Source organism: Carassius carassius, chromosome 14 (assembly GCF_963082965.1).
Source record: "Carassius carassius chromosome 14, fCarCar2.1, whole genome shotgun sequence".
Lineage (NCBI taxonomy): Eukaryota > Metazoa > Chordata > Actinopteri > Cypriniformes > Cyprinidae > Carassius > Carassius carassius.
Genome location: NC_081768.1, coordinates 24,666,570 through 24,690,503, shown reverse-complemented (window position 1 = coordinate 24,690,503; position 23,934 = coordinate 24,666,570). Strand labels below are relative to the sequence as shown.

General features: G+C 38.5%; 1 protein-coding gene across 2 annotated transcripts in view; it reads left to right on the top strand.

Moving 5' to 3' along the window:
* The window catches only part of LOC132157398 (tight junction-associated protein 1-like), a 124,850-nt gene that overhangs the window by 75,579 nt on the left and 25,337 nt on the right, over window positions 1-23,934 (top strand). For both annotated transcript variants that reach the window (XM_059566739.1, XM_059566738.1), the window contains 2 exons: window positions 6,538-6,733; window positions 9,593-9,621. In XM_059566739.1, coding sequence (XP_059422722.1) covers window positions 6,554-6,733; window positions 9,593-9,621 — 209 coding nt within the window. In that variant the 5' untranslated portion in view covers window positions 6,538-6,553. The remainder of the gene's footprint in view (window positions 1-6,537; window positions 6,734-9,592; window positions 9,622-23,934) is intronic.

The following is a 23,934-nucleotide window of genomic DNA, read 5'->3' as shown; positions in this document are numbered from 1 at the left end:
ATCATCTTTTTTTTTTTTGCTGTTTCAGTTGATGCATGAATAAATCTTCACTAGACAGTGTATATAGCATGGCTCCCATATAAATAAGAAATAAGCCTCAGCCAAAAGGAAATGTAATTTCACGTCTGTACAGTAGAAGCTGCAGCTCAAACTATGGATCGTATGAAGAATATGATACAGGAGAAGAAAGTTCAGTACTTTTCAGCAATAGAAACAAAGGTTATGTTTATCTGAAGTCATTTTTACTTGTTAGTATGGTTGAAGTGGATCATCAAAGCTAAACAGCAAAGACATTAATAAAAATGGGATTAAATACATAAAGGATTTTTGTGTCATTTAAAATATTTAATTATTAATGCATTACCCCAACACAGTTTTTTGATGTGGTATGACAGATCGCTGTAAACAATGTTGGATAGCATCACATTTACGTCAGGTAAGTCACCCACAGCTAGTTATTTCGCCAGATAAATTAATATACACACTATTTTAGTGTATTTAACCCACAAGTGATGTCTTATTTAATGTATGTTTAACAATTTGGAATTATAATTAAATTTAATTAAAAGACAAACCTTATCATATATTTATGTTACAAATCTTGTGTGATATAACGTGCTTGTTTGTTCGCTGGTTTTTGTTGTATTTGTTGTATTTTTCTAAGATGCTGACATGGCATTTAAAAAAATATGCTACTACTATTCAAAGACAGAGCCAAAATTTGTTCAGTAAACCACTTTAATAAAAATATGTAATTATAGTTTTTACATCCTGCTATATTGAAAACGTGGACTGAACCATCATTTTAAAAATCAAGTAGATGGAAGGATCTTTAAAACATAACTTAAAGTTTGTGTTATTGCTGGCATAGGTACATTTTGAACTTGAGACCAAAAGTTTTACAGTTAATGATAAGATACATGCTCATAGGGCTAGATGATTAATCGAAAAGTAATCGAAACCGAAATTCAGAACCTCTAGCCGATTTAATTTTCCCATGTCGGTTATTTCGTTTTTTTTAATCCTGTTAACACTTCCCCCTTAAAAGCATACTATCGCGTGTGTAGCCACATGACTCCGCTCTCCAGTCAGTGGCATAAAAGCAAAACACGGAACTGAACGCCGGTTCAACACATAGTGATGCCGCGCGAGCGGTGAGCCTTGAGTCTTCACTTAACTTTGTCAGTTGTATTTGTTTAATGGTTTGGACAGTCAAGCCATTAGACGGTCGTATGTGTATTATTATTTCGAGCTCCCATGTTCGCGCAGCTGCATTGTGGCATGAACACTCGTATAAACAGTAGCTGTGAAGATCGCGCACACAGAGGAACGCAAAAACTATTTATCAGCGCTGTCCTGTGATTTATTAATAATCTCAAAACTTATTATAGCATATTTTTCTACTTTTGAAGGAACTATGCTATTTACAACCCACAGCTTCACAATAATATAGAGACAGTATGACTAATTCACACACGCAATCACTGGTACTGGTACTGTGCTAAGTTATCTTTATCTGATCTTTATTTATCTCTTACACCGAGCAATAATCTGTAAGAAATGTTACGAACATAGATAAAATAACTGCTGATAGTGAGCTATGATGTCAGATCGCTCTTTCAATAGGAAAAAATATCCCACCTTTAATAGTCGATCTCAACCGTCTGGCTGAGGTCAGTCTAAAAAGACGCTCAGGACAGTTGACAGAACGCTGCTGCGTGTCGTCATGAAAGCGTATAATTTTCACGTATTATTAAGCCTTGCCACTTGCCAATTTAACCATTCAAAAAACTTTAAAGCATTCAAACACAAGACGCGGAAAAGCTGAATTGAGCAGCTGGTTACTCGTGCGCAGTGCTCGGTAACACTGAACTGAGCTCTCCTTTGCGGAATGGGGCGGCAGTGGCTTCTTGAGCAAGACACCTAAGCCCAGCTGCTCCCGACGAGCTGGAAGGCGCCTTGAATGGCTGACACCGCAGTCGGTGTATGAATGAGTGTGTGAATGGGTGAATGTGAGGCAACTTGTAAAGCGCTTTGGATGGCCATGTGGTCTGTTGAAAGCGCTATATAAATGCTGTCCATTTATTAGGGGAAGTCGTTAGAGAGGTTAGAGAGTCGGACTCGCAATCGAAGGGTTGTGAGTTCGAGTCTCGGGCCGGCAGGAATTGTGGGTGGGGGGAGTGCATGTACAGTTCTCTCTCCACCTTCAATACCACAACTTAGGTGCCCTTGAGCAAGGCATCAAACCCCCAACTGCTCCCCGGTCGCCGCAGCATAAATGGCTGCCCACTGCTCCGGGTGTGTGTTCACAGTGTGTGTGTGTGTGTTCACTGCTCTGTGTGTGTGCACTTCGGATGGGTTAAATGCAGAGCACGAATTCTGAGTGTGGGTCACCATATTTGGCTGAATGTCACGTCACTTTCACTTTTTCACTTTTATTGCTAATGCAACCTTTTCACACCACAGACTGAACACAATTAAGCATTGATTGGTAATTGACCAACAAAGTATTGACTGTTGTCTGAAGTTTTGTTTGATTGTAATCCATTACATATAGGGCTGTGAATCTTTGGCAAGGCAGCGATTCGATTCGATTACGATTCATAGGTTTTCGATTCGATTCAAAAAAGATTTTTGCAAATTTAGAACGATTCAATTCGATTCGATTCACAATTAAATTCGATTCGATTCGATTATAACGATTTGATTATAACGATTCGATTCTGCATTCTTTAAGTGCATTCACGGGATTATTTAAATGCTTCTACTAAATTCTTTAAATGCTTAGTCAGGGGGCAAATTACAGTAGCATTTATGGTTAGAGAACCATAGGTTAGAAAAAAAAAAAAAAACTTTTGTCCATTGTTAAATGCTAGTTTAATGATGCGACATGGCATACGTAAAAATGTATGTAAGCCAAGTTTTTAAAAAAGAGCTTAAAGAGTATTATGTATAAGCTAACATTTTGTCACACCAGGGGCGTAGCCATAATTTCAGAAGTGACAGAAATGTTAAATACAATCATTTTATGTATGTAGCCTATATAATAATAATTATTATTATTATTATTTTTTTTTATTTTTTTTATTTTTTTTTTTACAAGGAATTATCTTCTTTTTTAATTACTTTTAATTAGCTGTAATAAATAAAATACACTGCTGGACAATAATCAATCATTTGTAATCGATATTTTTTTCCTAATGGCAATTTTATGATTGTTTTATATACTAGGCTACATTTAATTAGCAATTATTTAAATTTTCTGCACAGAATAAGGTAGAAAATATACTTTATAGTTTCTGTACTGTAATAAATGTCAATTAGCACTGCATCATTCATAAATTGTTTGTGTTTTTTTTTTGTTTCATCAGTTCATTCTGCTTTTATTCAGTTTAGCTGCAGATATAGCCTGGCACGTCTATGAGAGCGAGATCGCTTCTCTTTCAGTGTAAAAACGTCTTCATCTCTATTTAACTTTTCCTCTCCATCAGCGAATGATTCTGAGAGAAAACGTGCCAGATGTCTGTTTGCTAATGAAACAAACGCTACTTTCATGCATCTGATTATCAGATAAATCTCGCGCTCTTATTTCAAGGTCGTTGTTAATGCTGTGGTTAATTTTAAAAGTTTCCTTCGTATATTCGGTTCATCCGCATTGTTTAAAAACATTTATCATTCAGTGGAACTGTGCATATGATTTAGACACTTACATTTCTGCTCCGTCCATGCAATAAATACAGCTGTCGACGGCTCCGGTAACTCCGTCGGTAAGATGCAGAGAGCCATTGACAAACTACAGAAAAGTAAAACTACTTCACGTTAGCATTACTGGCCACAAGTCCTATAGATCACACGTCAGCTGCGTCAGAGAGGAACGGAGCGCGAGCGCAATCCTGTGACAGTCAGTCGGTAAACAGTGGAGCGCGTGAAGGACAGATAAGAGGCACGATTCACGAACACTCTTCAAGGTGTCCATAAATGCGTGTAGTAATTTAATGTGTATACATTTTGTATACATTGAATCGCTATAGAAATCGCGATTCATTCGATTCTTAGCATTTTGAATCGATTACTGTCCAAGATCGGTGATTCACGATTCAAAAATCATGTTTCAATATCGATGCATATGAATCAACAGGGTTTGTAATCGATGCATCGAGAAAACGAGTGAATCGTTACACCCCTAATTACATATCTTTTTATCAAAGTTATCTGATATTATCAAGATGAATTTGTTCTGACAGTTTAACTCTTGAGTTCTTGTCATATTTTATTACCATTTTCTAAACTATAGCAAATAAACTGATAATGTGAGAAATGTTGAAGGTGTCTGAATAAATTTTGGTTTGACTGTATGTTTAATTTTTACAGTGCTATTTTACATTTATTTATTCGGTTTCTGTACCTGGACACTTACAAACTTGAAACAACTTAAACACTGTGTAAATAGCACAAACAAATAAGCAGAACGAACATACAAATTAAACACTTTCAAACAGGGCCCACTGGTACAACCTGCACCGGGGCCCTGCTAACCCCAGCTATGGCCCTGCTTACAGTACAAACCTTGTCAGTGAACTATGAGGGCAAAAAAAAAAACGGAAACAAAATAATCGTTCATTAATCGTAATCGAGGTAAAATGTTCAATTAATCGAGGTTTTGATTTTAGGCCATAATCGTCCAGCCCTACCTGCTCAGATAGAGGATAAGATCTCTTGTTGAACTTTGTGTGAAACTTTATCAGTTCAGATGGTGTTGCTGCTTAAATGTACATGCTTTTGAGTCATCTTTTACAAACACGTTTATTTCTGCTTGCTGTGTATCATGGCGTAGGCCTGGTGTGTTTGTGCACTGTGGGTAGTGGATGACGTCAAGAGGGAAATAAGCCTGTCAATAAGTGGCACATTTTTGCAGTGACCCCCTCACGTGTGCGTACATGTATGTGTGTCCCAGCCTGTGCCCTGCAGCACATTAGCAGCATGAGCAGGGAGCACCATTGATTCCTTATTGGCACCACACTGTGACACACCAGCCTATTCTCCCTTCATTTTTCCCATTTTACCAGTTTGCAACTATAAAAATAGCCACAGCATTGCAGAAAGCTGCTCTCTTGCAGGGAAAGGTGTGACCCAGGAAGAAGTGGAGAGAATCTGAGTGCTAACCATGGCCTGCTATTGCATGTTATAAACGTTATCGAAAGCATTCTGACCACAGGGAGCCCATTGTCGTAATGCTGGCTGCAGCGATAAAGCAAAAAGGAATGATCTAAAACGTTTCACCTACTCAAATTTACTTTGCCAAAGAGTTGTTTTGTGAATACTGCCTTAATCACATGTCTAGATTATATCAAATGGTCAAATATATGAATGTTGTATCTATAGGGAAAGGATTTTTGTTAACCTAGTAAGTTAGATGCTTAAACAGGCTGTTATTTTTCAGCGGCTGTTTTTGGCAGCTTTGTGCATTAGCAGACTCCACAGTGGGTTCATTTTGCAATCTAATGGTGTTGCTGGATAACTTCAGCATATATTGGATACAAATATGATAGTTGCCATTATTTACTACTATGAATAAAACTATTATATATATATATATATATTTACATTAAATGTAGCCATTTAATACATACATACTGATATATATATATATACACACACACACTGCTGTTTTCACCAGGCAACAAGAAATTTGGCTTTATGGTACTCTGCCAAAGTAAAAAATAAAAATAAAAAGTCAATAAATGTGGTGAAATGTTATGAGAAAATGATGTACTGCACAGACCCCAGGTTAGCTGAAAAACAGTAGATAATTATTTCAAGAACTTGTTACCGATCCCAAACTTATTTAATTTGCATGGGATTTAAACAGTTTGTTCAACCAATTTATTCAACTTTAACAGAGAAAGTTAAAAGAGAAAGCTGTTTAAATTGAACCTTTGAGTATATTTCGATTGACAACGAAAATACTGTGGGTCTCTAAGTGATTGGATCCCAACAGCACACCCACTTTTCCCATTCCAAACATAGCTTCCTCTGATCAATAAGATTCATGCAGGCAGTGATTTAACAGTTTGTCTGTTGGAAATCTACTCCAGCATGTAATCAATCACCTGCTTTAGAGCGATTCCACTTTTTCCTATCTCATGCCTCTATATTTTATGTCTGTCAAACCACATATCTCTCTTTCCCTTTCCTCACTCATTCTCATCTTTCCTAAGTAGCACCCCACATCACAGTAGAAGCATAGGCAGATGTTTGGAGGTTGAGGCTTTTTTTGCCCCTCGTTGTCCTTCTATTAGCTCCAGCTGTCTATTACAGCCACAGCTGTTTTTTTATTGGCTGTTGCATTTTTAACCGCCCAGTGTTGTAGCTCTCATCAATGCTTATTGATTCAAACAGCTTTTTTGTTGTGCTGTTTAGGGAGGAAGAGGCAGGATGGCACAGGGAGTGAGAAACAGAGGAAAGAGACTGCCCTTTTGCACAGGATAGGGTTGAAAGCTACTGCTACATTGGATTATCATGCTTCTCTCTCGGCAGGACTAACGGATGGTGTATGGCAGCACACGGATCTCCCAGAATGACGAGTGCTGCTCCTGCCCGGAAACCGTACCGAAAGGCACCTCCGCAGCACCGCGAGACGCGCCATACTGTGCCAGTATTTCGAGAGGATGTTAGCGGGAGTGCCTTGCCATCCGCCAACCTTGCGCTTTCAGCCCAGCCTGACTCCTGCCAGGTAATTTTTCCCCGAAATCATGCACCTATTTTGCAGCATACCCGGTTTACAGGCACTTACCCACAATGCCCTGAGAGACCAGTTTGTTCGCAAGCGTCCGACAGCGAGCTTGATGTCTCGAGCCTGTCTAGCTTGGAGCTCAATGTCCTCCCCCCACCACGGATCTTCAGTCAGGGTTCTTTTGGCGTGAGACTTCCTCCCAAGCATCACCGACATCAAAGAATGAACCGCTTTATAAGTCGTAGCGATGATCTACTGGCGTTCTCTGCTGACGATGATCTTGCTTCCTCAGAAAGCTCCCAACAGTGCATCCCAGGCAGTTCCCCATCACACTCCACCAGGAGTGTGGAGCGCTTCTTGGCCTTCAAAGAGAAAGCAGAGATACTTGCACCCAAAGAAGAGCAGCGTCCACCCCATGCAGCACCTCTGATGCATGCCCATCCACCCAAGGGCATCCTCAAGCAGTCTCATCAGTTGGGAGTCTACTCCTCTGACAGTGTACGCAAGTCTAAGTCGGCAGAGATGCTAGCCCAGGCAAGAAGTCAAGGAAGTCGTGGACGCACCAGGAAGCCCAAAAGTATGTCCTTGGATAGGGAGAAGGGCGTACGAGCCTCTCCCATGGGACGTGCTACTTCCACATCGTCTACATCTCCTAGCTCTTTGCCACCAGAATGGAAGATACAGCTTCTTGAAGAAAAGATAAAATTTTCCCAATTTCTGGACGAAATCACCTACCGGGTCCTAAGTCCGGCTAGTCTAAAGATGCTGCGTGGAAACATTCCAGAGCCAGCAGTGTTTTCAAAAGGGTGCCAAATCAAGCAGCGCAACAATCCCCAGCAATATGATTCCAAGGACCGTCATGACAAAAAGCAAGAGAGGAGCAGACTTTGGAATGAGTGGGCCACCCAGCAAAGCAGAGCTAACAGGAAATCAATGGAGGCAAGACCCAAGACGTGGCACATCTCAGAGGACAGTCCAGAGGGAGCATCAGAAAAGCAACACGTAGATCCTTATTGTGAAGGGGCCCGTCCCAAAACTGAAGGCCCAATTTATAGCCAGGTGGGGGGCGGTGATGAATCCGAATGCGATAATAGCAATATACAGGGGGTTCAACACCAGCCTCATCCCCACCAGTTACCCCATATAGAAAGTAAAGCTGTGGAAAAGGACAATACATATAAATCAGGGCTGCCAAAAGCTGAGATTCCCATCATTCTAGTGGAGGGTGAGAAAACACCTTTATCACAAGTGACTCCCTTTTCTATATTATCTCAGATCAAGGTATGTCATTGACAACATTTTTATACTTTACCCCTTCCTCATTTACAATCCACTCTTGCATTGAAGAAACTATACCAAATTTCATGCCTTGAAAACAATTGTGCCTGAATACTTTCAGTATTTTCGCAATATTCTTTCAGAGATTAACTAAATATTGTAGAAATAGTTTACTTATTTAAAACGTATTTTCTCATCCTCATGTTTATCCACAGACTTAATTCTCTGATGCATTTTGAAGAATGTTGACACTGCTTGTTCGATACAACAAAAGTGGACCGTGACTATGGGCTGTCAAGATCTAGTAGTCCATATGACCTATGCACTGTATTTTAAATGTTCTGAAGTCATACAGTAATTGATGTATTTCTCAAATGTTATTTGCCGTTGAATAAAAAGTTCTTGCTGGGATATGCATAAGAATGAATGACATCATGTCATACCTCATGTGACATTTCAGTGTGGAAAGTTTGAATAGCAAGTTCTGAAGCAAATGAGATTTGAGAACTATGGAGAATGAGTAAGAGTATGGCTTCAAAGCACATGAAATAATGGATAAATGGTATAGATTGCTTTTATGTTGTTTTTTTGCCCATTTTAAAGCTTGGCAGTCTCTAGTCACAGTGTTTAATTGTATGGAAGAGCAGTTCAGAGATTCTTCAGAATATCTTATTTTGTAATCCACAGTGGAAAGTCTTGTAGGTTTGGAATTATTTAATAGTAGACTATGATCAGGAATTTTGGGGTACGCTTTTACTATATTATGTCAATGCCATGCCAAGTTATCCTCATCGCTCTGTTCCAATGTTTGCTGAGAATATTTTGCTCTAATCATGAGTTTTTATTGAAGTTTACTGATTACCAGTTGTCACTTCTGTAACTGTTTCATGAACTTCATCCGGTTTTATTTGGATAATAGATTTTTATCCACCAACAAGCAACTACATAAATAATGTTTAAACAGTTGTTTACAGTTTTCTCTGTAAAAAAATAAATAAAATAAAACTGTAGCCGCTTTCTGCTCTGTGGGATATGGCGGCTATTTAGGTGGCATTAAAAAACAGGCTGTCAGACCATTACATAGCTTCACTAAGCATGTGCATATTGACCTGTTTTGCAGAAACACACAGAGTATGTTTCCACTGTGTCCCTTGTTGTTTTATTGTAATTATTAAATGAATTAACCAACACATAAAGGTCATTTATAAATCTAAAATATTTCATTGATACATGCCATAATAGTTTATTGATTGAATGTCTACATAACATTTAGAACAAAAGACTATCCATCAAAACAACTATTTCCAATGTTTGCAATAATATGAAACTGCTTTTGTTTTAGGTTGCTCTGACATTTAGAAATAAATGTTCAGCCACACTTAAGATCAGCTCAGATTCAAATCTTGAGGAAATGTTATGTTTGCCCTCTTGGTATAAAAGAAAAAAATATACAGCAGTATGGGTATTAAGGATATGTGAAATATTTATTGGAATATGCAACTCTGATTCCTCTAATACTCAATATTTATGTGTAAGATGATATTCAGTTTACACATACTTAATGCATGTTCTTTCTTACAGGAGTCCTTATCAGATGCCGACAGGATCAAGTAAGCTGATTTTATTCCCATCATTGTGATGTTTTAATTTTTAGTCTTCACAAATGTTGCTGACATGGATTGGCAGTGTGTAATTATTTTTCAATACTCAGATTTGTTCTTGAAGACTTGTATTATTTATGAAATGCACTGAAGTGTTAAAGTGTTAGGGGGCATTAGCCATCTAATCTAACCCTAAAGCTGTTTATGGGAAGTCGTGGCCTAATGGTTAGAGAGTCGGACTCCCAATCGAAAGGTTTTGAGTTCGAGTCCCGGGCCGGCAGGAATTGTGGGTGGGGGGAGTGCATGTACAGTTCTCTCTCCACCTTCAACACCATGACTTAGGTGCCCTTGAGCAAGGCATCGAACCCCCAACTGCTCCCCGGGCGCCGCAGCATAAATGGCTGCCCACTGCTCCGGGTGTGTGCTCACAGTGTGTGTGTGTGTTCACTGCTCTGTGTGTGTGCATTTCGGATGGGTTAAATGCAGAGCACGAATTCTGAGTATGGGTCACCATACTTGGCTGAATGTCACTTCACTTCACTTTATTCATTGGCTCTTGCCGCTGTATGGCATGGTTGGCCAAGAGCCAATTAGGAGAGGAGATGCATGTATGACATCACCAGCTGATTAACCCAGAAATTCCAGAAGGATAGGGTGAGTCTTAGGCTTATGATCAGTGAGAAGCTGGGCGACTGTCAGAATGACAAGCCATGAGGTCTTGTGATTAGAAAAAAGTGGCCACCTTTTAATGACTCCAGACATCCTCTCATTTACCCACTACACCTCAGGTGCTTACTGGGGTACTAGGTCAAATTCACTTTGATCAGAGACATCTCGCCTTCTTTCCAGGCTTACAAGGATTCTAAGGTTTTTAGGCTCCAACACCAACCAGCAGGTGCACATAACTAGTGATGAGGTTCTGCTTTCAACCCAAGGCATCCCAATACCTCTGCTTCATTCTTTTCATGTAATGCATTAGCTTTTATGTTCTTTTCCTGGCCTGTGTTCCCTTGCTGCTTTTCTCGATTGAAACCAATGCTTTAAAGTCAGCACTTTAGATATGGTGTAGCTTAAAAGTTAGTCATTTTTTAAGCTGTTCTTCAAGTTGCCACTCTTCAACATCAATACAAAGGTGGTGCTTGTGAGAATACTAAACAACATTTGGTCAAAAATGAATAGCTGGCTACCTTTTTTTTCATCATTGGCATTGCTGGATGGGAGAGTAGAAAAAAAATATTAGATAGTGAGAAGGGATGGAAAAGTATCACACACTTGGGTCGCCCCAGTTGCAACTTCAAGGCTTTAGGCTCAAAGCAAAATACATTTTTAACTAATTGGAAGAAAGTCTTGTTAAATTTGGTTTAATGTTTGAAGGGATAGTTCACCTTCAGTTGGTCCCCATTGAATTGCATGGTGTTTTTTTCATACTGTGGAGGTCAATGGGGACCAGCAGCTGAAGGTTAACTATCCCTTCAGCTGACCTATATTGGATGGGCAGAGGAAAGCAGACGGCACAAGACATTTTTAACCTGATGCAGTCATGTGCATTAAAATGTTCACAACTTTTCAGACAGGGTTTCACACTGTGAACTGTCTAACAGTTAAGGCACAGTAATAAAAAAATATATACAAAGTTCAGTTAAATCATTTCAATCCATCCCAGATTACTCTAGTGTAGGATTGACAGGAGCCTAACAGAGCTGAGTCTGACTCGTTGTTCCCTTCACCATCTCTCACCGCTCATGTGACGCCAGGCGGAAGCAAGCAGGATGCGGTCGGGCAGGCGGTGGTATTGATTGGCCTAGTTGTCTGTTTGATGGGTGGAGAGAGCTGGACGGTGGATGTAGTCTGAAGATGGGTTTCTCCATCATGCGTTTCCAACTCCCTCAGGGTGGAAATCTGGAATGAATTGTTGAAGCTTTGTATAAATCACAAAACAAAAAGCACTGTGAGTCTGATATAATGTACTCTTTAATCCATGACACACATGATATTGACTGTGGATTTGTTAACTTAATCACCAGTAAAGTATGGAGTGTCACAAGGATCTGTCCTAGGTGCTATTTTCAATATACATGTCACCCCTTGATGATATTATTAGAAAATACATTATTAGTTTCCATTGTTTTGCTGATGACAATCAACTATATATCTCAACAACATATATGATTATTGCAACATAATCATTGGTGTTAATTAGAGGTCGGCCGATATATCGCTCGGCCGATATATCGGGCCGATATTTGCCATTTTTTAAGATATCCGTGTTTAGTAGCGCCGATTTAAAGTCAGGCAGCCCCGTGTCATTGATGCAGTGGAAAGTGCTGCTGCGCATGTGAAGGACCCCAAGCCAAAACTTTTGGAAGATTCAACAACAGTCTTTGGGAGATAAAGGTAGTCAGAGAATCTCACTCTGTAAATGGGGTGGAGAAGTTGTCAGCGCTTACAAACACTGCAGCGTGATTGAGGGCTCCGTTACTCTGCCCCGCTCACAGACAGCACCGTGCTCGGAGAGACAGCTGTACTTGACCTGCCCAGAACCGTGAATCACATTTGTTCGGAAGCATGGTTTGATGCAGACAATAGCCAGGTTTCCATCCAACCCATTTGCATTTAGGGATGTCAATATTCGATCATTTCCATGATCGATCGACGTTTAAATTAATGATCAGTTAATAACCTTAAAACTGCAAAATGCGTCTGCAGCGGTATTATTATTATTATGTGCAAAGCCACTTGAGAAAAAAGCTTTCTCACCCGAATTAAAGGGGTTTTAGTCTGAATAAAATGCTAGTAGCAGGACTGTAAAATGTGATTATGATCATTTGATAAAATGAAGAGAGTGCGCCATACGTTTTAGATCATGTTACTTTGTTGACTGTTTCCCGTCAAGGAGACTGCTGAATGCGTCTCTTTAAATGGTTTCGTGGTGCTCGTTGTTGTATTTTAAAACGCAATTGCAATGTTTTCAAATGACACTATAGCATTAAAAATAAAATGATCCCAAACGTAACTGTGGCACTTGTGGCTGTGCTGCGCAGTCAGTGAACCGCTTTTTCACATCAAACATTTTTTGCAAGTATTATGACCAGTACTTTTTTTGTTTGATCCTGTTCTGCAAAATATTCGATTTAGAATTTTTGCGTTCCGCTAGGCCTATTTGTTTTAAAAAATCCTGCATTTACAGAGCATTAGATCGAGATGCATGAGTGCGTGCATACGAGGACGAGCTAGCACGGGTTTGACTAGATGTATTTGGAGGTTATTGCTCAGGTCTTGTTCTGCGCATATCCAAATGTTTCCACATTCGCAATGTATCTGAATGTTAAACTATAATATTTTTTTATTTTTTTTATGTAAACTAGACGGAAAAGATCATCCTCTTCACATGAGCAAAAACATCCTTGGCATAACAGCAGAGTGGACCGGTATACTACGGTCTATTTAAACTGACCATTGTAACCTTTTATATGTTTGGTTGACTGTACTTTATTATAATAATGAACAGACTGCGATGTAAGTTTGAAATTAGAATGCACTTTAGATGTTCTGTCATTTTTACCAAACACAAATGTTGCTGGTTGCTAGTGTGTTTGCAGCACTACTATTATTTTTTTTAAATATATTTTATTTTTTATATTTTTCAGTTTAATTGATTTTTATTTATAACATTTTATTTATTTTATTTAAATGTATATTTAAGTTTATATTTATGTCCAACAAACTTGAAAAATTGTGCTTGATAAATGCTCTAAAACTTTTTTGTAAATGATTGACTTCTGTCTGTGCTCAATAAATGATGATAAGTTTAGAAATGTTGTGCATCCACTTATTATTAGTGTGACATTTTAGCATGCAAGTGAAAGGGGAAAACTTCAAGATATCGGCCCTAAAAATTGGTAGCACATATTGGCCATCGGCTGACCCTGAACTCTAAACATTGGCATCGGCATCGGCTATAGAAAAACACATATCGGTCGATCTCTAGTGTTAATAGTGTTAATCGTCTGTTTGATTACGTCATTAACTGAATTTTACTGTAAATTTCTGCCATATGTGCATCAATTTGACATAGTCACCACTGATAAGCTACTACTAAATATATTGTACAAAAATAATCCTAAAACTGCACTGCGAGACGACCTGCTGAAGAACCTGCGCGCTCTTGGCTTACTACGGAGATCAGGCCCCCAATCCCCTTCGCCGCCTGATGCCAGAAACCAGGGGAGGGAACACCAGAAGCGATGCGAGAGGAAGCATAAGTGAGGGAAGAGAGCGGAGTCCGTGCTAGGCTAAAAACAAACCCTAGCCAGCCGTCTCTCTCATGCTCTCCAATGTCCGCTCCCTGGACAATAAATTGGACTACATTCAGCTTCAACTAGCTACATGGAGGGAGTTCAGAGACTGTTGCTTCTTTTGATTTCACAGAGACATGGCTCAGTAACAGAATTACGGACGCTGCCTAGACGGGCTCGCTGTGTTTCGTACCGACCGAGACAAAGATCTGTGTGGTAAGGCTCGCGGCAGTGGCTTGTGTGTTTACATCAACACAAAATGGTGCACAAACTCTGTACTGGTCTTTAGATACTGCTCATCACTAGTGGAGTTTGTGGCTGTTAAATACAGACCTTTTTTTTAACCACAGGAAATTCCATATCCATATCCAATTCCTAAATTCCATCACTATGTGGACTTTGCAACGAGAGGGACAAACATGCTGGATCTTGTTTACACAAACATTCCTGGTATGTACCGCGCGGAGCCCCGCCCCCACCTCGGCTAACCAGACTACATCTCTGTTATGCTGATTCAGTCAGACGCGACAAGCCGTTTCTGAGGCAGAATAGAACCCGGCAGGCAGGAGCCATTTCTGCTGTCCAGGACTGCTTTGAGCAGACTGAATGGCGCATATTCAGAGAGGCTGCAACAACTTAAATCTCCATCAACTTGGAGGAATATACGGCATCGAAGACCAGCTACATCAGTAAATGCGTTGATGATGTCAACGACTCCAAGACAATCACTACACACACCAACCAGAAGGCATGGATGACTGCAGATGTGTGTGCACTGCTGAAGTCCTGTGACTCTGCCTTCAGGATGGGCAATAAGGCATCACTAAGAGAAGCAAGGGCCAAACCGTCTCAGGCAATCAGAGAAGCAAAGCGTGCAACACTCCCAGAGAATCCACAACTATTTCAGGGACAGCAACGACACTCTGCGTATGTGGCAAGGCATCCAAACCATCACCAACTACAGGCCATCACCCCCTGCCTGTAACAGTGATGCCTCCCTCCCAGGTGCATTAAATCACTTCTATGCATGTTTCGAGGCACAGAATGACACAATTGCGAGGAAGTTCATCCCCCCTCCTGACGATCGGATACTGTGTTTCTCCAGAGATGATGTGAGGAAGACTAACTGAGCAGAGTTAACCCACGAAAAGCTGCGGGCCCAGACAACATTCTGGGCAAAGTGCTGATGTCTTCATTGACATCTTTAACACATCTATGCACAGCACCATCGTCTTGGTGTGTCTCAAGGCTACCCCCATCGTCCCTGTGCCGACGAAGTCCACAGTGTCCAGCCTCAATGACTACCGACCCGTTGCACTCACTCCCATCATCATGAAGTGCTTTGAGAGGCTTCTCATGAAGCACATCAAGAACTTGCTATCTCCCACACTGGACCCATTACAGTTTGCGTACCGCTCAAAACGCTCAACAGATGATGCCATCACAATCTCTCTACAACAAGCCCTCACTCATCTGGATAAAAAAGACACATATGTCAGAATGCTGTTCATAGACTTCAGCTAAGCATTCAGTATAATCATTCCTCAGACCCTTATTGAAAAGCTGAGCCTGCTGGGACTGAACCACTCCCTCTGTAACTGGATCCTGGACTTCCTGTCAGAGACCTCAGACAGTCCAGATCGGAAACAGCTTCTCCAGAACCACCAAACTAAGTACTGGAGCTCCCCAAGGCTGCATGCTTAGTCCATTGCTGTTCACTTTGCTGAGAAGTTTGCTGATGACACGACCGTGGTGGGTCTTATAAGCAAAGACGACGAATCAGCTTACAGAGAGGAGGTGCATTGGATAGCGGATTGTTGTGAAGTCAACAACCTGACCCTCAATGTGGACAAAACTAAAGAGATGGTTGTTGACTTTAGGAGATCACATACCAATCACTCTCTGCTGAACATACACCCCTACTATAAATACCTGAATTAAAAACACTTGAAACCCAACCGCATACTTTGCACGTCCATACATTTGCATAAAATCTGCCTCAATAGTGCCTCAAGTGCCTTGTCTATTAATATTGTCATGTTCTATGTATGGATATACAGTATATATATATATATATATATATATATATATATATATATATATATATATAGTAATGTCCCAGGCTGTTGCACTGTTTCATTCAGGCATGCACATACGTAATTTATGTAGTCTGTACGTTGTTTTATGTTCAACTTTTACTTTCTTTTTTCCAGTTTTAGTATTATATTAGCTTATTTAAAATAATTTAATTATGTATAGTCTTTTGCACAGTACAATGTGAGTTTTGTAGTTAATGTTGTCTTGTGTAGCACCATGGTCCTGGAGAAACGCCGTTTCGTTTCACTGTGTATAAGCTGTATAAAGCTGAAATGATGATAAAGCCACTCTGACTCTGTAGAAACTTAATTTTCTGCTGCTTTACATCAATTTATATCATGAAAAGTGCAATACAAATGAACTTGAATTTAATTTAATTGAATTTGACCGCTCTGAGAGACTAGAGACCTTCTATATGTTTTTACACTGGGCTTTTCACAATGGATAGATACGTGTGATATTTGGCCAAAAAAAAAATAATTCTTCCTTTTGGAAAAGGCTTCACATTGGATGTTGCTTACTATGGATGTAGTTCACTAGATTTTAGAACTGGTCAAAATATTTCTGTCAGCTTTTTAGCTTGCATAGAACAGTGAGGCATAATTTTCCTGATTCAGTGATAAAGTATTTGCCTTCTTAGAAATGCAAAACAAGAGGCACTTCCAGTCCAAGTCTAAAAAGCGTTAAGCCCAGTCTGCATGTGATTGAAAAAGGCTTTTCCTGGTCCTTGAAATGGTTGTATATTCCATGTGCATGTATAATTGCTAGGGATGCACTGATATAAATGCATTTATATTTATGTGATCGTTGATCACTTTAATATGACTGACAGTCAACTATATACTATATATATATATATATAGAGAGAGAGAGAGAGAGAGAGAGAGAGAGAGAGAGAGAGAGAGAGAGATAGATAGATAGATAGATACCCAGATTTGTATGTGAACACTCCATATAAACACTCTCCAGTTTCATTCTATTTTTATATTTGCATAATTCAATTTGGCTCTTTCACTCAGAAACAGTTTATGTAGATGGAGCTGTTGCAACTGTGTCATGGGATCCAAGACTATTTGTCACAGAACACTGGGTGTGTTCTGACTATCCATAGAAAAAAAAAAAAAAAAATTAAAAAAAAAATATATTTAAATTATATATATATATATATATATTTTTTTTTTTTTTTTTTTTTGTGATGGAAAAGCTTTCAGCCATTACACCAGTGTTATATAATCCTTCAGAAACCATGCTTGTCTGCTGATATGGTGACCAAAAACATTTCAGTGTTCACTTGGAAAATAGCTTCTTTGGAGAAATTTTTCTATTCTTTGATGAAAAAAGATTCAATTTCAATGAATCAATGTATGCTGAGTTAATACTATTGGTTGAAGAGTTTATGCAGTATTTTCATTATACTGAAATTATAAGCCTTGAAGTGATCTGTCTAGGTCTAGACATACAATATATTGCACATCCTTAGTAATTTCCCTTTACACAATCTGTTTATCTGTTTGCTTTTTTCCCCACTAACTTCTTGGCTCGAGATTGTGAATCTAACCTTAAGAGATAAAGCTGCTTTTCTACATTGCCTGAAAGCAACATATACACATTCAGGAATGTGTGACGGACAATTGCGGAAACCTTTTTCTCACCGAAAACGGTATGTGATGATTCTCAAGTTAAACGAAGTGGGGGATTTTCTAAACCGATGTTAGGGTTTGCACACAAAAACCCACAATGTGTGCGTGAGCGTGCCTCACACATTTAATTTAGCATCCTTTAAGGCAGATGAATAATGAAAAAATGAAGCCAGTTATAGTAGGCTGGATAATTCAGGTTTTTTTTTTTTTTTTTTATGCTTCAGAAGTGCTTTGGGGAGTCTGTGGCACTTTTTTCTTTTTGTTTTTTTTTACAGTTATCTGCTTTGTTCTTTTGCTCCATTTGAGCTCTAAACATGTGACTGCGAACAGGCAATTTGCCACTAAAAAGAGTTACATTGGTGTATTTATAGCTTAAAACCCCTGCCCCCTTCTAGGTCTATAGCATGAATCATTGATGTTCCTGTTTCACTTCTTTGCTGTTGCTTTCAGCTGTGTTACATTGGCAGGTGTATGAGAGTGTTTTGAGTGCCGCTCTCTGTGCTTCCTTCACTCTGAACTGTGAAAGAAACTGGAAAAGCACAGAAAAGGGAAAGGTGTTGCATATTCTTAGGAATCTCAGGAGCCTGTCAATGAAAGATTTGATGTCTTTGAGCTGTTGGATGTTACAATCCTTCATTCTTGTGTTATGTAGCACTTGAGCTGCTGTGTGGAATTTGATTCCCAGTAGTCTGTCTGTTACCACTCCCTGTCTGATGACACAGTGATGGAGACTTGCAACAGGGGGCCTCTTTTTTTTGCAACTACTTGTTGTGTTTCCTCTTTTCACTTCAGATACATTTAACCATTTCATCCGCTGTCACTATTTGCATTATAAATGCCATTATTTCTTTTTGCATGAAAATGAAAGATGCAACATTAAAGAATAATATCTTGTAGTGATTAACCCAAATGAAACACATGAAACAGAGAAATTAGATAGTTCACCCAAAAATGAAAATCCTGTCATTAATTATGCCGTTCCATCCAAACCGTAAGACTTTGGTACATCTTCGGAACACAAATTAAGATATTTTTGACTTGTGATCGACAGCAAGGATATTACCACGATCAGAATACAGAAATGTAGCAAGAAGATTGGTAGAATAATCCATGTGACATCAGGGGTTCAAATGTAATTCTACAAAGCTAGGAGAGTACTTTTTGTGCAACAAGAAAACAGTAATGGCATAATTTATTTAGCAGTTCTTCTTCCCGAGTTACCATCTTCCACCAACTGAACTTGATTATTTTTTGTGAAAATTTTGTGATATATATATATATTAGTGCAGACTTTGGCAAACTGCCCCGAATGTTCTTGCTTGCCTAAACTCTCATTCTTACACCATAGTTTAATTACTCTTTTGTGCTTTTAGGCATCAGGAATTATAAACGCCCTGCTGCTCAGGCTTTAGCTGGTCCTGATAAGATTCTTCATTTTGTTTTAAGCTCTTGATAGAATTGTTAGAAGAACAGGTTTAATTGTAAGACTTGAAGTTGTGATTAGCTACGTGGTTTATTGACCCAATGTTTCCAAAAAATTACTGCCATCAAGTTTTGTTCTTTTCTTTGTGCAATTAAGCAAATTAACTTGATAGAAGATGCTGGCAGATTACTTTTAAACAAGAGCTAGCATGAGTAGTTGAATTAAATTGTATTTCACTATTTCTTTCATCCATTTGACATTATTTCATGTCTTAGATATTTTGATATAAGGACATAATAATACATCAAGTAGGTTAATGTCAAAGTAAAAAATGACATACATAATCTGAATAAAAAAATTAAAGTGCTGGTTGATTGTTTTTTTTCTAGGCTTGATTGTGTTTATGGGGTGCAGTCTAACATGTTGTAATGCTTTGTTTTTTTAAAAACGCATTATTTTTCACATAATTTACCTTTTATTCTACACCGCTCTGTCCCTTCCCCTTTGAACATTCTGATGAGTTCCTGGTTTTACGAAGCCCCTCCCTCAGAAATATGCAATGGGCTCACATTGGTTTGCTAGCCCAGTTGTTGTGATTCGCTAAACTGCCTAGTGCAGTCCTGAAATGTCCCGCCTCTCACCTCAGCAGCATGTGCTCCACTTATATTGTAAGCAGTGATGTCGTCAATATTGCTCATCAATTTGAGCCCAAATGAGACACAGAGAATATTATTGAAGATCATAACTATGCAAGCATGGCTCTTAATGGTATGTTATTTTGTTGTTGTTGTTGTCTCATATCTTTAGATACGCTGTTATTTGTTAATGTTACCACTTCTGTTAGCTTCTTTAATACAGCACGGCAACTGCATGCACATCCATGTTTAACGCATCTCATAGCTATGTGAACAAATATCTGTATGTCTATACACATAAAGTGTATAATTGGAACACAGTGTGCAAAGCAGGGGACGCGAGAAACAAGATTAAGAACCGCTGCTTTAGAACATTGATTTTGAAACTTGTGAATCGATTAGAATAATTAGAAGATAGAATCATGATTCATGTATGAATATATTTTTTGTGCACCCCTAGTTTTGACATTATGGCAGCAACTTCTCCTCTTCTCTAAAAAATCATGGTAACATGGCCTCACTCCATTTGTTGCATGTTCCTGGGGGTGGGGTTTATGTACCTTTCTAGGTTTGTGACATCACAAACCTGGGAAGTAACTTGTTGTAGTCCCTATGAGACATTTTTGTAGGAATTAAACTGCCATAATTTTAAGAGACTAAATCTCCGTTTGCATTGAACTTTCAAAGCTTTGTAACTTTGCAGATATTGCTTATGCTCAAACAACATTACACACTAACTTAAGTTAGAAAAGTGATATTGCAATCAACCACCCCTTTAATCAAGGCGTGTCTATATTGCATAGTTGTATTTTTGTGTTTTCCATATGTGGTGATATAAATTGTGACATAATCCAAATGTTATTGCAAATCTTGCATTACCGTTTGCATTTTCGCTTTATATTGCATACCGAGTTATACGCTCTCAAGCCAGGTTCAGCGTTTTAGAATGTCCCGTCAAGGTTGTGTTTGTTACTAGCAACTGTAGACTCACTGTGCATTGTGTTTTAAAAATCAAACAATCATTGTTCAAAGAACCACTTTTGTTATGTCAAGACCACGAGAAAATTAAGTAGTGATAACGAGAAAACGGAAGAAAAAAATGATAATAAGGCATGCCGCTTAGAGCCTTTACCGATTAACCCCCAACTGCTCCCCGGGCGCCACAGCATGCCTACTGCTCCGGGTGTGTGTTCACAGTGTGTGTGTTCACTGTTGTGTGTGTGCACTTTGGATGGATTAAATCCAGAGCACGAATTCTGGTTATGGGTCTCCATACTTGTCACGTCACTTTTCTTTCTTTCTCTACGGATACGGACATGATACAGAGTAATCACACTAGTCAAAACGAACCAGGCTTTGGAGGTTAAATGCGCTCGGGAATGGTTCAAAATGCCTATTGTGAGTACACCCTTAGACCGGCCGTGAGTGAGCTGTTATCAGTCCGCCATTGTTTCACCGCTGGAGCAGATGTATACAAAATTCTCTCCTAAGCGATTAAGGTGTTCTCTTTTTGTATGTAATAATGAGCTGCTGAAGATGCAGTGGATTAGCCTTGTTTTTGAAGAGAATGCATTCACCTATCTGCCTAAATGCGTCTATGTTTGCGCAAAATATTCGTGATGCAGCTTCACCTCCAGAAGTATACTTTTTTTTAAATTTTTTATTTTTTTCAATGAATTTTGAAAATCACCTTTCCTAATAATTTGCTAGTTAGAGAATTGCACTCTCAGAGAACCACGTGCCAACTAACAGAAAAGAATGGCGGGGTGAGCAGAGCTCATTAGCATTTAAAGGGAAATGCACCAAAACGGCTTGCTGTGAACAGAGCTGTTTTTGAAAGTTTTAAAAGGGTGTTTTTTTACACAACCATTGAGAAATTATAGACTTTTCATGAAACTTGTGGAAAATGGGTATCTTTTAAAATGACATACTGGGACATAGTGATGACACAAATGAATCAGAGATTTAAATTAGTTCACTCAAATGGATACATGGGACTGACTGAAAGAAATTAATTGAATTTATTAAATTAGCCAAATTAAGGACACATTTAGGAGATTAAGAAGGTCAAGTAGTGTAGCGAAGTACCACTTTCTGAGAGGTCACCTCCAAACTAAGCAGCATTATATCGGTCAACATGCCATATTCACATGTTCAAAGTTTATTTAATAAACCTGAATCCGATGTGAAATACGTGTAGCAAAATTCCAGATAGCATGGCTTCCAGTTGACAGAACTGTATTTGGCCCACAGTTTTTATGACTGTAGTTTACTGTAAATTTACACTCATACTTTTAAGTCAAATGTGAATCTAGTCTAATGACACAATGTCAGTAAGCTTAAATAAAATCAAATAAAATCAATGTGATTCATTTTTTACAGACTGCAGAAAACTGTTTGAATGAGCTCTTTAACATTTTGATGACTGTGATAATGGGACAATATGTAGAATTTTGTTCTGTCAACCGATTAATCATAATAAAATAAAAGTTTTTGTTTACACAATATATGTATGTGTGCTGTTTATATTTATTATGTATGTATAAATACACATGCATGTATATTTTTCAGAAAAATTTTATGTTTATATATTACATTTTAATGTATAATATAAATCATATTAATTTAAATGTAGACGTATTTAAAATATATACTGTATATGTGCATATTTATACATACAAAATAAATATACACAGAACACACACATTATGCAAACCAAAACCTTTATTTTGTATGTGATTAATTGTGATGAATCATTTGATAACACCAGTAGAATAATCTCAGCTCAGAAAATGTGAGAAATTGTACAGATTATTTTAAATATTACTCTAAATTACTCAATTATTGATCCTGTGAGGGGAAACAAGACAGTCAGCACTGTATAGTCTTCCCTTTGCCATTCAAATCTATTTATCCAAAAGATTGATGCTTGACATAAATATCTTCAAGTAATGTTTAGAAAAACTAAGAAATTAATTGGTCAAGAAGTGTGGGAAACTTGCAGAATACACCTTATATTTAACAATTAATATGTGAAAGTGGGTAAAAAAGACACACACAGTTTCTCCCCGATAACCACACTAAATGAAAAGCGTAAACGTGGAGTTTGTGTGGGTATAGGGATGAGATTTTGTGACTGCTGGTACCAAGCAGATGTGTTCAGCGTCACTGCAGCTGCCCATTCAGCTCACCACAGAGCCAGCTGCTCTCCTCACACACACACACACACACACACACACACACAGACACGCTGCTCCTGATCACACATTCACACACCTGCATGACTAACACTTAACTCGCTCTCAGTAGGCACAACATTTAGCCTAATGTTGTACTGCAGAGAGCCTTTTAATCATGGAGCATAGAATCGTTCAGTGTTTTGCACACGTAATGTTTGTGCATCAGGTTTGGAAACCGTGCTTCAGCCTCCCCAGTCCCATTTCATTACCTTTAGGTTGCTGTAAAGTATTGTGGATGTGGTTTGGAGTAATTGGCAGCTTTCAGGAGTCTTGGCTGGGGTGCAGGCTGAGGCATCATTATGTGTTTGACACCTTCTCCCGGTGTCTTGGATGTAGGCTGTGAAGGTGCACCTCCAGTCCTATAATAGAGTCTATAGGGTGTTTACTATTTTTGTTTACCAGCCAGCCTCTTAGTTTTGCATTGTTGTTTTTTCTTAGTCCACAGTGGTTTATTGGTATTGATTGTAAAGATTACGGAATTACAGAATGTATACAGTAGTCCCAGTTAACTTTTGGTCTGAGAGTGGAGAACATTTATCAGACAGAAATATGTCGTATGGGCCATGAAATTGTATTTTGCATTATTTTTAATTATATTTTTCAAATGTATATAAAATATATAACGCATCCTCCTCTTTTTCTAATATAGTATTTGTTTTAATGGCTTAATGTGAGGAATTTTCCATATGCATGTAGCCACATTGTTATTTATGAAATAATATGAATACATCATAGGTGCATATATAAAATGAGCAAAAATCTATGTGTTCTGAAATAATAGCATCCATAATAGAATACCTTAAAAAATCAGACATCGTATCAACTCCAGTCCTGGCATTTAGAATACATTTGTATTGGTGCATTCCTAATAGGTTCATTAACATGTAAAAGTTTGTTTTAATTTTATTAACTTCCCATTCATTAAAATAATCAATTAATGAAAAATTCAGAATTTTCTCATAAATATAAAGCAGCACAACCATATTTCAAACA